General features: G+C 37.7%; 1 protein-coding gene and 1 pseudogene across 1 annotated transcript; both read right to left on the reverse strand.

The window, feature by feature from the left end:
- Window positions 1–8,729: 8,729 nt before the first annotated feature.
- LOC111786707 (phenolic glucoside malonyltransferase 1-like) lies at window positions 8,730–9,468 on the reverse strand (annotated as a pseudogene).
- A 1,204-nt stretch (window positions 9,469–10,672) lies between these two features.
- On the reverse strand, window positions 10,673–14,624 carry LOC111777636 (pentatricopeptide repeat-containing protein At4g39952, mitochondrial-like). The gene is given in 4 exon segments (XM_023657322.2): window positions 10,673–11,060; window positions 11,163–13,527; window positions 13,530–13,721; window positions 14,503–14,624. Coding segments are annotated over 2 exon segments (2,334 nt in total). The 5' UTR covers window positions 13,638–13,721; window positions 14,503–14,624; the 3' UTR covers window positions 10,673–11,060; window positions 11,163–11,301.
- Window positions 14,625–14,892: the final 268 nt, after the last annotated feature.

Below are 14,892 nucleotides of genomic sequence, written 5' to 3' on the forward strand. Positions count from 1 at the left end.
AGCGCAACCCGAGGAACCAAGCGCAACCCGAGAGCCACCTACCCAAACTCGGAAGCGCAACCCAACCTAACCCAATAGTCACCTGCGTTTTATGCCCGCGTGACTGCCCTATTTTCCTCCATTCAGCCTTTGTTTGCTAGTTTTTCGTCATTATTTTGATACTAACCCTAATTTTACTTGAATTAGGACCTACCGATGAGTTTTCAAAAAATTTGGAGCTCCTAGCACACGAAAAATCTATGTTGGGAAGACAAGCGTCATCCAAGTAAGTAACCACATAGACATTAGGCCAGTAATACTTAGATCGTTAGTATGCAAGCATTGGTTACCTTTGGTGCTTAGAAAAATAATGTTAAGAACTTCGTAAGAGCATTCTTGGATGACTATGTGTTATATGTATGTAATGAAAAAATTACCATTATACTCCCAGTTTGAAATTTTCAAGAAGCCCGTTGTTGTTGTATGTATTATGCAAAGCTAGAAAAAGAATATGCATGACTAGAATACGATTTTGGCCATATGTATGAGTATGTTATGCAAAGCTAGAAGCCCGTTGTTGGTGTTTGATTATATGTTCTCCCGGTAAAGCATATTTACCTAAATAGAACCTAGGTTAGGATGCCTCCAATAGACTGAGCACCTTACGATCATGATTAACAGTCATATGGACTAGACCCTAGTGCTCCCAGGCTAAGAAAGACTCGAGGAGTTAGAACAGAGCAACCTAGAATCTTAAGTTCGCATTAAGCCACCTAGTCGCCTTAGTAATCTAATAGATCTCCTCACCTTCCAGATATGACTATGGTAAAGTTTAAATTATTGATTACATTCTTAGGGTGATCGATAGGAACATCTCTCTAGCAAAGTATGCATGAGATAACTCAGTTAAGATTAGGGCCCTACAACAAGTGCAATATACATGTTTACCCAGGTTAGTACGTTCCAATAGACCATGTACCCAGGATCGTGAGCGATAAGAGGTTTAGACCCATGTGCACCAATAGATTGGTTTAGCTCGAGGAGTTAACCCTAAACATCTTGGAAACGAGAGATGTAATTTAAACCGCCTAGACGCCCCTGAGAACCTAGTAGACCTTTGCAAAATCCATGACTAATAAAGGTAGCCTCCTAGGCAGATAGTAGTTGGTACAGTATTTAAGGAACTTCCACTTTCCTTCCCACACTATTATAGTACCATTGAGCTAGGCGTAAGCCTGTTTAGGTATGTGTTACACAGTGGTTTATTGGATTATTCTACACGATGTATCCATCCTGTGGTTGGGTGTTGATCATGCGAGTAGTTAGTGGTTACTCTGCATGGACGATTTGTCCTATGGGTGGACATTGATCATGCGGGTAGCCGATAGAGCTGGCACGTACTAGGGGGTCACACCCCTAACTTTGGGCAACTACATGGCTTTTGAGTTAGGTTCACCAACTAACCTCCCATGGATGACGAATAGACTAACACTCACCATGCTATCCCCACCTGATACAAAGTCCCCTTGAGGTAGCGCCTCATCATTGGATATCGGTTATCGATGCATTGGCTAAGCTAGCTAGCTAAGAATGTGCACAACAAGAGCAATAAAACTAGAGCCTAAAGTAAATTCTATGGTCTCCTACTATGTCACGACCTAATTTTTTAGGTTCAATTATCAGATCGTCACTAAAAAGACGAAAGCGAAATCAAATAAAAATAAAAGTAAAATAAAACAAAAGATGAAAACTGGATAATTTTAAATCGAAATAAAGACAATAACACCAACATTAAATATAAAATAGAATCTAATGAGATATTGTTCGTTTGAATTTATTACAAAGGGAAAAATGAGTTTGAGTTACAATTGCAAAATGAAATACAGAAGACTCAAACACAGATGTATTAACGCTCTAGAACAGACTCCTTCTTTGACCACATAGCTCTCATCCTTAACACTTGAAAAATAAAGAGGAAATGGGTGAATATATAAATATACTCCGTAAGCAACCTACTAATAACCTTTCATCACATCCTTAACCTAATAGGTATCCACAAACTTTACTCTCGACTCTAGAAAGTTTGGGCCTAGTCTCTACTGCTACGTGAGTATCTTAGGTGCCTCGAAGTTCCAAATGGTACTTTAGCTGATCACGGACCCACTCTGGGTGCGGAGGAGGTAGTTCACCAATTTCTGGCATTGCAGGTCTTCTGGGTGACAAATTTCATCTATAGGGAGAACACACCTGGAGCTAATACATACTATATCATGCACACATACAAACAAACAAGCTCAACGGAGAGATAACATCCATCACCCAAGGTACAGATCACAATAGTCCATCCTTCTTTCTAACACAGAGGAAACCATATAAAACAACATTCATAAAAAAACTCATCATAGGGCATTTTGGTAATTTCTTCCATCATGCATAACGTACTAATCTATATTGGCCAACACATATTTTGGTCCTGCATATTTTCTTTCTAGTTTAGTATAATACATAACACAACATGTTTCTCAAAAATCTCAACCTAGGGGCATAAGGATAATTTTACCATAACATATATACAATACATATTCATCCAAAAACGTCCTCTCGAAGTCCTTAAGTAAGAATGCTCGCATGTCCTAGCGATCCTACAAGTTTTACTTGCCTAAAGTTCATGTGGTTACTTATTTGGATGATGCGTTACTTTCCAATCTAGCTTTTCTATGCGTTAGGACCTCCAAAATTCCAAAAATCTCTCTCACGTGCTGTCATATGTGCATTCGACACCTCTGTCAAAATTTTTTAGATTTTCAAACCAGTTTTCGATTCTTTTCCATTTCTTTGAATTTTCATAAATTTCTCTACACAACTCAAATTAACTTATTCTCTGTAGGCATAATCATACATTCAACCACTTGAAGTCAATCGTGCATACAGTCACACATGCTTAACGAGGCGATTACATCCATCAAAAACAATTATGTACAAACAGTAGTAAATAATCTATTACATCTTGCAAGGAGTAATTCAGTTATGTCAATACCAATTGTGACTATTCTCATAGTTATCCAATAGACTTAGGCTCATATCATACCGAAGTTAACCACCTAGGGTTTTATTTTACTAGCATGCATGTATTATCAAGCAATCCCAACAAGTATTATTTTCTAGAATCCGTATGCTTACTTTCTTGGAGGACACGTGCTTTCTCGAGCTAGCTTTTCAGTGTGTTAAGGGCTCCAAAATTTCTAAAATCTCTTTGGTAGGTCCTAATTCAAGATAATAAGGTTGGTATCAAAATTGAAGCTAAAAACAATGGAACGAGGTGAAAACTGACTTCACGCACCTTCACGTGCTCATGGGACCTCCTACGCACAGGGCCATGCGTGATTAAGCCATGCGCTTTTGGTAAGGACGTAAGCGTGAGGTCAGTTTTTCTCAAATTTCCATGCATGCCACATGTCACTCGCCGATAAGCCATCCCACATACGTGTTCCCTCGTTTGATCTATTGCAACCACGATTCCTAAGCTTTTACACAAATTTAATCTTCGTTCATCGTGTGTTCTCCATCTACGCCAGCTATGTGTCTTTGCCTATGGCTTCAGTCTTTCTATGAAGTGAAAAACCTTGTCCTTCTCAGACGTATCTCAAATGTCCAACATCGGTACTGAGAATTGTTTGACATATTCTCGGATGTTTCCTATGTGTTTGAGTTTCGTAGTTTCCTTCTAGCCAAGATTTTGACATTCTCTTTGAAGAATTGAGATCGAAGTTTTTGTTTTAGTTTTTTCCAAGTGTCTATTGTGCATCAGCCTTCTTGAATGTCTATGTACCTCGACGTCCACCATAATTTTGCATCCTCTGCTAGATGCATAGTGGCCAAGGTGATCTTTGCTTCCTCTGTCATCATGTTCATGGTTCAGAAGTATTGCTCAAGGTCGAAGATGAAGTTCTCTAGGGCCTTGGCGTCTTGGACCCCACAAAATAGTTTGGGTTCCGGAATCTTGATCTTGTTGAACTTAACCGCTCCCCCTGTAGGGGTTTGACTTCTTACCGCTCTTATGGTGAGGTTTACTCTAGTAGTTTCACCATTTTTTCCCTAACCAAGTCGAGGGCTACTTTCACATCTTTAGGTAGCTTAATGACGAACTGAACAATTGCTTTTTGGGATATATCTAAATTATTGACTCGCTCTTCAATTAGGGCATCAGAGCTCGTTGAAATGTCTCCTTGCTTGAGGCCACTAGTCTTTGTGACTTTTGCTTCTAGGTTGTCCATTCTGTACATTAGCTCCTAAATGGGTAACCATATAACTAACCCGCTACTACATGAACCATGTTGGTCTTGTCAACAAGTTTTTTCACCCGCACGTCCAAGTACTGAATACTATCATAGACTTCTTGCAAGTATTGCATTTATTCTTCTATGTCGACCAGTCAGTCGATGTTGGAAAGAGGGATAGTGAAAGAGATAAGAATAGATGAATGCTGCGATGCCTTATTATTGTCTACTGACTCAATGCTTAGAGGGTTACACAATTCCCGTATTTATAGCTAATACAGTGGACCAGAAATAGTAAATCATAGAAATCTAGATAAACTCAAATCTAATAACAATCTCCTAAAATCTTGTTAGTTTGAATATTTGAATCATATCTAACTACTCTAAATCATATCTTGATTTTGAATACTTTGAATCATATCTCAACACTCCCCCATGATTCAAAGTTGCAGATGTAAGTACAGAGCTTTTCTTCTGACAAGACCTTCGTAAGTATGTCTGCTTTAACCCGTACATTGTCTGTCTCAGCTTGTATACCTTTGTTTCTTTGTCTTCCTTTATGAATCCCTCTGGCGGTCTTACATAAACCTCTTCTTGTAAATCTCCATAAAACTTTTCGTTTGGTAGGTAAACCATATCCCATGTTTCATCTTTCTTAAAGGACTGCATCTCTACTGTCATGGCTTTCTTCCCGTCTTCAGTTGCTTCTTCATAATTCATAGGGTCTGAAACAGTAAGAGCAAATTGACATGATGCATATATGTCAGCTAAAGATTTATACTTCCTTGGAGGTGTCTCATCTGAAAGTTCTTCAAGAGAGGAATTGCTGTTAAGTGATTCTGAAGATGATGAATTTGACACACTTTGTGTTGCAGTGGATGCACTGGGAGATGCACTGGAGTTGACCCTTGTCTCTTCATTTGGGGAAACTTCAACTGTAATCTTTTGTTGCTCCTGTTCTTTACTCCAATCCCAACTCACGTTTTCATTAAATATTACATCCCTTCTAACTAAAATCTTTTCACTAACGGGGTTGTATAGTTTATATGCCTTTGATTGAGTACAATAGCCAATGAAAATGCATTTTTCAGATTTTTCATCAAGCTTTTGACGAGTTTGAGGATGTTTCAAAGCATAAGCAACACAACCAAAGATTCGTAAATGACTTACAGATGGTTTCCTTCCATGCCATGCTTCATAAGGAGTTCGATTCATAACCGCCTTTGTTGGTGAGATGTTTAATAGATAAACAGATGTTGCTACGGCTTCGGCCCAAAATTGGTTTGGAAGTCTCCTTGCTTGTAACATACTTCTTGCCATCTCCACAATAGTTCGATTTTTTCGTTCAGCGATTCCATTCTGTTCTGGAGTGTAGGGAGCTGTTAATTCCCTTTGGATGCCCTCTTCTTCACAAAACAGATTGAACTCTTTAGATATGAACTCGCCACCTCTGTCTGTTCGAAGAACTTTAATGTGACAGCCACTTTGGTTCTCTACCATAGCTTTAAACATCTGGAACTTCTGAAAAGTTTCTGATTTATGTTGTAGGAAATAGACCCAGCTCATGCGACTATAATCATCAATGAATAGTAAAAAATATATACTCCCACCCAAGGAATTCGTTTGCATTGGCCCACATAAATCAGCATGAATTAGTTCTAGATAATGTGAAGCTCTTTTAGCTTTTCCAACAGGAAAGAACTTCCTAGTCTGCTTGCCATAAATGCATCCTTCACATAAATTAGTTGAGTCAATTCTTGGTAATCCGAAAACCATACCTTTATCCCTGAGTATTTTCAGGCCGTTCATATGAAGATGTCCATATCTGAGATGCCATAATGTTGAATCATCTTTCATGCTAGCAGTAAGAGCAAAATCCTCCATGTTAGAAACATCAAGTGGAAACATCTTATTTGAAGTCATGGCAATTTCAACTTTATGGCCTGATTTCTTATCTGTGATGACACATGTGTTATCATCAAATAGAACTGAGTGTCCTCTGGTCATCAATTGTCCAACACTCAATAAATTGTACCCTAAATCAGGTACAAATTGAACATTATCTAATTGTTTTATCTTACCGTGACTGGTTTCGACTTTCACTGTACCTTTTCCTTCAACTTGCATCTCTTTTGTATTTCCAAGTTGCACCTTAATCTTTTGCGTCTCATCAAGCTCTTTGAATAAGGATTTGGTGCCTGTCATATGGTTCGAGCATCCGCTATCAACAAACCATAAGTTACCTTTTTCTGGATTAGTATCCATGCACGCCACAAACAACTTTTCTTCTTCTTCTTCATTCTCTGCTGCAAAATTCATTCGTTGATTTTTATACCAACAATCAGATTTTGTGTGACCATACCTTCTACAATGGTAACATTGTATGACATTCCTTTGTTCATTGAATTGTCTTTGTCCATCACTTCTCCACCTGTTATCACGACCACCATGGAAGTTGCGAAATCCTCCTCTTCCACGACTTCTACCTGCTAAATGAATATTTTCTCTTTCGTTATTGGTTGTCTCCTTCACTTGTAGTGCCTTTTCTTCGTTTCTTTCTGATGCTCTATTGATTCTTGCCTCATGAGCCTGAAGCGAGCCCATCAGTTCATCAACGGAGAGTATGGATAGATCCTTAGCTTCTTCTATGGCGGCCACCACATGGTCAAACTTTGGAGTCAAGCTTCTCAACACCTTTGCAACAATTGTTTCGTTTGAAATTTTCTCTCCATAGGTACGCATCTGACTGACTATTGCCATTGATCTTGACAAAAAATCAGCAATTGATTCGCCATTCGTCATGAGTAGAGTTTCAAAATCACGTCTTAGAGATTGCAATTTCACTGTCATGACCTTTGAGTCTCCTAGAAACTCCTTCTGTAGAATTGACCATGCCTGCTTTGATGTGGTTGCTGCTGCAATTCGTGAAAAAATAGTCTCATGAACTGCTTGCTGAATAATGAATAGAGCCTTGGCATCGTTTTTCTTGGTTTCTCTTAGTCTCTCCTTTTCTTCTATTGTGGGTTCTAATACATCAGCAAACCCGTGCTCCACCAAGTCCCATAGCTCCTGCGATCTGAGCAAGGTCTTCATCTTGATGCTCCACCACTCGTATTTCTCACCATTAAATATTGGTAACAACGGTGCAGAGGAAGAAAAACCAGCTACTGCCATTTTTGTTTTGTGAAAGAAAATAATCACTCGCCCTCGTGTCGAACGAACTTGGCTCTGATACCAAAATTGTTGGAAAGAGGGATAGTGAAAGAGATAAGAATAGATGAATGCTGCGATGCCTTATTATTGTCTACTGACTCAATGCTTAGAGGGTTACACAATTCCCGTATTTATAGCTAATACAGTGGACCAGAAATAGTAAATCATAGAAATCTAGATAAACTCAAATCTAATAACAATCTCCTAAAATCTTGTTAGTTTGAATATTTGAATCATATCTAACTACTCTAAATCATATCTTGATTTTGAATACTTTGAATCATATCTCAACAGTCGACGTTGGACTTATTAACCTTCTTGGTCGTAGACATGTTTATTAAATCACTTTTGGACTCATAATTGCACTCTTATGGGATGTTTATAAGCGATTGTGGGACACTCACTCTCACCATTGAGTGAGTCAGCTAACTCGAAATCGTGTCGCCTTCGGCCGGACGAAGTATACCCAAGCTGAAACCTCATACATTTAGAAAATATATTAAGGAAACTATACATCATGAAAACAGTAAAGGAAATAAAATGATACACACAAGAGATTTGACATGTAATAAGCGTGCATCCATAGACATCACACCTTGGACAAGCATGACCATAACACTGAACAACCTATAGAGGAGAGAAAGGAGGAATCAACATGAAGGGCGCTAAGAAAGTGATTCCCTTTTAGTATTACAAATAGATAATAGATAGGACAAAAGATATATGAATGTGGAGAAAGGTTTTGATGATGTGATCGACCTTAATAGATAATTAAGAGAAACTAGCAAAAACACACATAAAAGAGGCCTTGTAACATAGATATCTCCACTAATCAACATAGCTTGTCACCGTCTCTGAAAATAGAGAGCAAAACTTGTCCATAGCTTCACTTGGAAGAGCAATTCCAAGCTCAACTCCCCCATCCCCATTTCTACTCTCCGCCATTGAAAAAACTCCATACAAGAGAATACAAGTCGATACAAGAGAAAACGCCAACATAAAAGTGGTTAAACGACGAGGAGTGGATGAAGAAGTTGCTACCACTCTTCTCCTCGTCTTCTCTATATCAATGCGTGTAAGCTTGTTGAGATATATTATTTATGGAATATATCTTAGATATTATATTGATTTACAATATATTTTATTTTATTCTCAGTATTTAATTATTGTATATTTTTCTTATTTGTACTAGCTTGTATTAAATAATATCAATATCAATGATAATACACACCTTCCGAATTCTATTTCTAGTTCTCATTCTTAACAAAGCTCAAATGTGGCATACACCACATCATCCGAGATCACCTCTTTCGGGTTAGGGACAAAGATTTCAAAAAACTTAACGTAAAGTGTATGCAACCCATTTGGATCCGTGGCGAATGTTCTATCAAAACATGGTGTCAACTCAGATGACAACGTGGGGAGATTCTTATTATTAGTATTATTGAGTGTACTACAAATGGAAGCCCATGATTTGAAGAACATGGTGGATGTTTTGGCATCAGCAACCACATGGTTGGTTATGATGCCAATGGAAAGCCCACTTTTGGGGAATAAAGTGATTTGGAGAGACATGGGTGGAGCAATAGTGTCGGATGTTGGGAGTTGGGGTACGAGGAAATGGGATTCGGTTGCCTTCCGGGCATGATTTGAAGAGAGATGGTGGAAGTCAGCGTGGGTTTTAGCAATAGTGAGGGAAAGAGAGTCACCAGGGGTGTAAAGAATAAAGGGGTCCGGGGATTGAGGCGGCCAAAGGAGGTTTCCGGCGAGGGGGAGAAAGTGGGAGAGGGCGTGGGAGAGAGATTGTTTGAGGCTTTGGGGTATGGAATCCAAGTGAAGCAGGTGATGGGGAGATAAGGAGTAGAAGAGAATGTGCCGTGTGGGGAGGTGTTGAAAAGAAGCTCAGAACGAAGAGAGTGAGCGGCAGAGAGAAGGGAGTGGGCGGTGAAGGGGAAGGGGAGGGACTAATCTTGCACACCTCCAATATCTCCATGCCCATTTCCTACATCATAAACTAATGAATGAATGCCTATTTGTACTCGTAATAATAATAATAATAGGGGCATTTTAGTCATTTTAACGTTCTCTTCCATCACGTGATTCACGAACATACCCTCCACCCTCCACCCTTAAACATTTATATTTTATTACCAACTTGACTTTTTTCATATAATATTAGATTATGAGAAAATAATAAAAATAATATTCTATTATTGTTCAATATTAGACTATATTAATGGCGATGTAAGATAAGATGATGACATAATGATGACGAAGTAAGATAATATAGTGGCCTAAGATTGTATGATGATGAGATAGTTTAACATGATGTTATTCCATGTTATGATGACGTGCATGTATTAAATGTCATGATGGATTATGACAATGATTTGTTTTTCTAAAGACATGACGCTAATTGAAGTAAATGAGGATGAGTGTATGAAAACCAACATCTACATGTTACTTAGAGTAATATATGAATGGTGTATAGGGTTGTGTCACGAAGAATATTTAAAGATGAAAACTATAGGAATCTCATGCATTTTGTGTGTACATGTACTTCTATTGCAAGTAATGGCAAGCACCCTTAGTTTACTAAAATTATTATTATATTTTTAAAATTTTAATTAACATGTTAATAATAAAGAAATTTTTTCTTAAAATTTTCAAACCATTTTGGTCGTTGGAATGAAAGCTCACTCCCTCGTGCTCTAGAATTCTTTACACCGATTAAAGAAAACAAGTTTATTCTTGTAAAACCATAGCGTAGGGAAAACCTGAGCAGCCCACCCGCCCAGAGTTTGACCTTCTTCGATCCTGGAAGGAAAACCCACTAACTTTCCTTCTCCCAACGGACAACAACACTAGAAGGAAGATGATCAGGATCTCACGTGTGGCAACTGTGGTAACAATTTCAGGCTCCAGGGCTGAAATACAGTAGGATCTTCAAGCCCCACACTTAGTTCTCGAGATTCATGGGTCATCTCAAAAAGATCTTTGATCTAAACCTTCGACTTTCTCTTATGATAACAAACAATGATGTTCATCCGAAATCATTATAATTCAAAATTCCTCCAAATTAAAGGCATTCCAACACAGGGTAAAAACATGTTTTACCTTTTAAGTACTCGAAAAGTTATACCAAATAGACCTTATATCAATTCAATTATGATAATGAATAATTAAATAAACAATATATAACATTTCTTTATAATTAATTTCATATCAAATACATTTGCAAAAAAGAAATCTTATACATTAGTAATATTTTGAAGAACAATCAAATATGTCTAATGGAAGTATACATAAATATTTTGTTTATTCTTGGTTTCATAATAGAAATAACTTTATACAATATAACTTAATATATAATGTTTATGAATTTAATTCAATAACTAATATATAACTTATCTATTGCCATTTCTTAGTTGTTTCCTGAATAATGCCCACATACCCATATGGATTCTTGTGAATGCTCGAACCGAGTTCCAAACGACATTACCAGCTACACGAAAAGGAAGCCTACTTTTCGGTGAGTTCCTCGATACGTTCTTCCATGTAAGGTAACGAATCGAAGGTTGATATCAGAACCTGCATAAACCATTTGGAAAGAATTATATAAAGTAACGTAATTTGATCCAAAAGAAAATGTACCAGAAAGCAAACTATTTTCAATGTATGAGGAAGCATTACCAAAGTCGAAAAAGTTCCGAACGAGTGAGGATCGAACTTTTTTTCATATTGATTGTCAAATTCGTCCTTCGAAATAATTCTCAAGACTCGACGAAGTTGTATAGTCAAAGGTATCAAATGTTTCAAGCAATTACTTCGTTCATAAGGCACTCCAGCCAGCTCTCTTCTCCACCCCTCTTTGCTTCATCAAGCCTCGCACTTTTTCCACTTCCTCCCACCTTCCCAAGCAACCATACAGATCAGACAATACTATATAATACCCATCATTTTTTGGATCAGACTCAATTGCATGTCTGGCAATCCTTATACCCATTTCAAATTCATTATGAAGTTTACAAGCACTTAACAAGGAGCCCCACACAGTGCCATCAGGCGTGATGGGCATTGATAAAACAAGAGCCTCCGCTTCTTCAAGGCTACCTGACCTGCCAAGAAGATCTACCATAGAAGCATAGTGCTTAAGACTAGGTTTGATACCATATTTATGCATTACATCAAAGAGACGCCTTCCTTCTACCATATGGCCTGCATGATTACAAGCTGAGAGAAGAGAAAGAAAGGTAAGTGCATTTGGTTTAATGTTTGAGTCTTCCATTAGTTGGAAGATCTCAATAGCAGATTCCACATGTCCATGCATCCCATAATTTGATATCATGACATTACACAAAATAACATCCCTCTCTTCCATTGAGTTGAACAATGTTCTTGATGTCTCGAGCTCCCCACATTTTGCATACATATCAATCAATGCAGTTCTAACAGTGATATCAGTCTCAAATCCATTTTCCTTTATGTACTGGTGAATTTTTTCACCTTTATCTAAGGATGCAAGATGAGCACATGCCGAAAGAACTATTACGCAGGTAACTCCGTTGGGGTTGAACTTTTCTTTAATCATTTTATCGAATAAATCAATTGCTTCAGAAGGGTGCCCACTTTGCTTGTAGGACGAAATCAGTGTATTCCATGAGACAATATCCTTTTGTTGTGTCCTATGAAATATCCTCCATGCGGCGGTTAAATTACCACTTTTTCCGTACATGTCCAAGAGTGAGTTAGCTATTGATACATTGTCAATGATCGAGTTTTTAATCGCACAGCAGTGCACAGACCGACCAATATTCACAGCTCCAACTGGTAAACATGAAGAAATGACCGAAACTAAACTATTCAAATCAGGTTCTATGCCTAAGAGGTGCATCTCCCTGAAAAAGTCTATACACTTTTCTTTCTCCCCCATATTGCTGTATCCTAATATCATTGTGTTCCAATCTTCACTGCTTTTATGGAAACTATGGAAGATCTTATCTGCCATACGTAAGAGTCCGAACTTACAATACATGGAGAGTAATGCATTGTGAGTTATTCCACTCATTGCACAACATTGTTTCAGAATCCAAGCATGTAAGGCTTTTCCTTCAGAGATTCTATCAAAATTACCAAAACCCAGAAGCATGCAACTGATCACGATGTCATCTGGAATTATTCCACTGGCCTGCATCTCCCAAAATAAATGTAGACATTCACTCATCAACCCGAGTTTAGAGTGAACTGCAATAATTGATGTCCAAGAGATGAGATCTTTTTGCTCCAATTTAAAAAAACAACGATAAGCTTCTTCAGGTGACCCACACCTCGAGTACATCGAGAGAATAGAAGATTTAACGACTTCAAAACAGAGAAATCCACTTTTTAAAGCCAAACCATGTAAGCATCTACCCTCTACTAAAGCCTCCAAATCAACACAAGCTTGAAACCCACCTCCTATTGTTCTATAATTTGGGGTACATCCATTCCTATGCATCTCAAACAAACATTTCAAACCTTTCTCACTCTCGTTATTCTGGACATAACCAATTATAAGGGCAGTCCAAGCAACTACATCCTTAACAGTAATTTCATTGAACATGAGAGATGCACTTTCTGCGTTACCACATTTGGAATACATGTATATCAAAGAAGAACCAACAGCAGAATTACCAACAAAGAGCCCAAGTTTCAAAGCCAACCCATGAATGTTCATGCCATGGTTGAGCATCATTAGTTCCGCACAAGTGGAAACCACCATGGGAATTGTAAATTGGTTTGGCAGGCTACTCAATGCTCGCATCTCAAGGTAGAAATCAAATGCCTGTAGGTAATCACCATTGGAGAAATGGGATTGGATAATGGAATTCCAAAGAAATTTGTCCTTAGGATGAACAAATCGAAACAATTGCGTGGAGAACGCAGGTTGCCCATGACAGGCATAAAAGGCCATGAGCTTAGTGGCAAAGAAGGCATTGTTCGAGTTGCCAGTGGTGATAATGAGGGAATGAAATTGAAGAAGAGATTGGAATGTTAAATTTTGTTTTGAAAAAAAAAAAAGTGAAGACAACTACTAAGGTCGTGGGGATCTGGAAGTGAGCTAAATGTGGAAGAGAAGGCAAAGCGTTTGCGAAATTGTCTAAATTGTATCAGCCGGAGACTAAGCATAGCAACTCCTCATGCATGAAAAACTCCAAATATGGGCTTTTTTCTAATATTTGATGGGTTTATAGCAATTTGAATGAATGTGTCCTGTCAATGATAAAAGAGAATTATTCAAAGTAGAGGATATTCGTTCTAAATACAACCAACAATGCTGAAGTAGATTAACAAACCAAAAACATAAATATCAAAACATAAAATGGTTCTGATTATGGTAAAGTTTGATGATGGATTCTATTTTTCAGCCATTTCCTATGTGAGGGAGATAAGAACAGAAGAGAAGAGGTAGTTTTAAAGTCATATTTACTGCTCCTTTTGTTTAAGAGCTAAAAGTTCGGGTTCGAAACACAGAATATGGGTTCTTTTTTCGTGTGTAGCCCAAATGTGTTGCATAAATTGAAATTTTTCTTTCGCAGCATTGCTCCTGAAGTCTTAAGCTTAGATTCTTACTCTCTTGACATTGATTGAACAACCCTTCTAGAGAAAAATGTTTATTTTTTTCACATAATACAATTTGAAGCATTGTCTAGAATATATTCATTCATTGTTTAGTGACAGATTGAATTCCCCTTTCACAGCATTGTCTCCGTTTTTCATTCTTATTTTCACAAGCTTACTTAACACCATTTAGAATTCACAATCAGTTCAATCCGACACACCAAAAGTAAATTTCCAATCACAAGAACAAGAACAAACAACAGTCAGTGACTATAACGACAAGAAACCTATTAAAAACTAAACATCAAGCAATGACCGTAATAACGAGAAACTGAGCTTAGAGCCACCGAACAATTTCCCATCACAAGAACAGAAAGTCCATTACTGGATCATTTGAATAAATCAGTTTAAATCCCCGTGTAAGTGAAATTACCTGAAATATCAGCAAACAAAACCACAAGCGATGGAAGGAGTCGACGGTGGGTGACGGAGTATGAGTGAGGCGATGAACGCGAGATGAGACGAACGATGCGATGGCCAATGGGTCTGCTAAGTTGAACAAAAGGAACCCTACAACTAAGATACATTTGGGTCGGTTCGGTCCTGTCTGAACCTTCGTAAACCGAGTCACCGGTTCGGTTCGGTTTCTTTTTGTTTTTCTTTTTCTATTTTTTGTTTTTTTTTCTTTTTCTTTTTTAAATCTTGTTTCCGAATTTAAATAAAAAAATAATTTTGAATTTCATGAAAATTATTTTAAAGATTTTATGAAATATTTTAAATTAATGTTTTCTGCTGCCTCTGTAGTAACAACTTTATTATAGTA

The sequence above is a fragment of the Cucurbita pepo genome, chromosome 16 (genome assembly GCF_057944985.1).
Source record: "Cucurbita pepo subsp. pepo isolate OVF chromosome 16, ASM5794498v1, whole genome shotgun sequence".
NCBI classification, from domain to species: domain Eukaryota; kingdom Viridiplantae; phylum Streptophyta; class Magnoliopsida; order Cucurbitales; family Cucurbitaceae; genus Cucurbita; species Cucurbita pepo.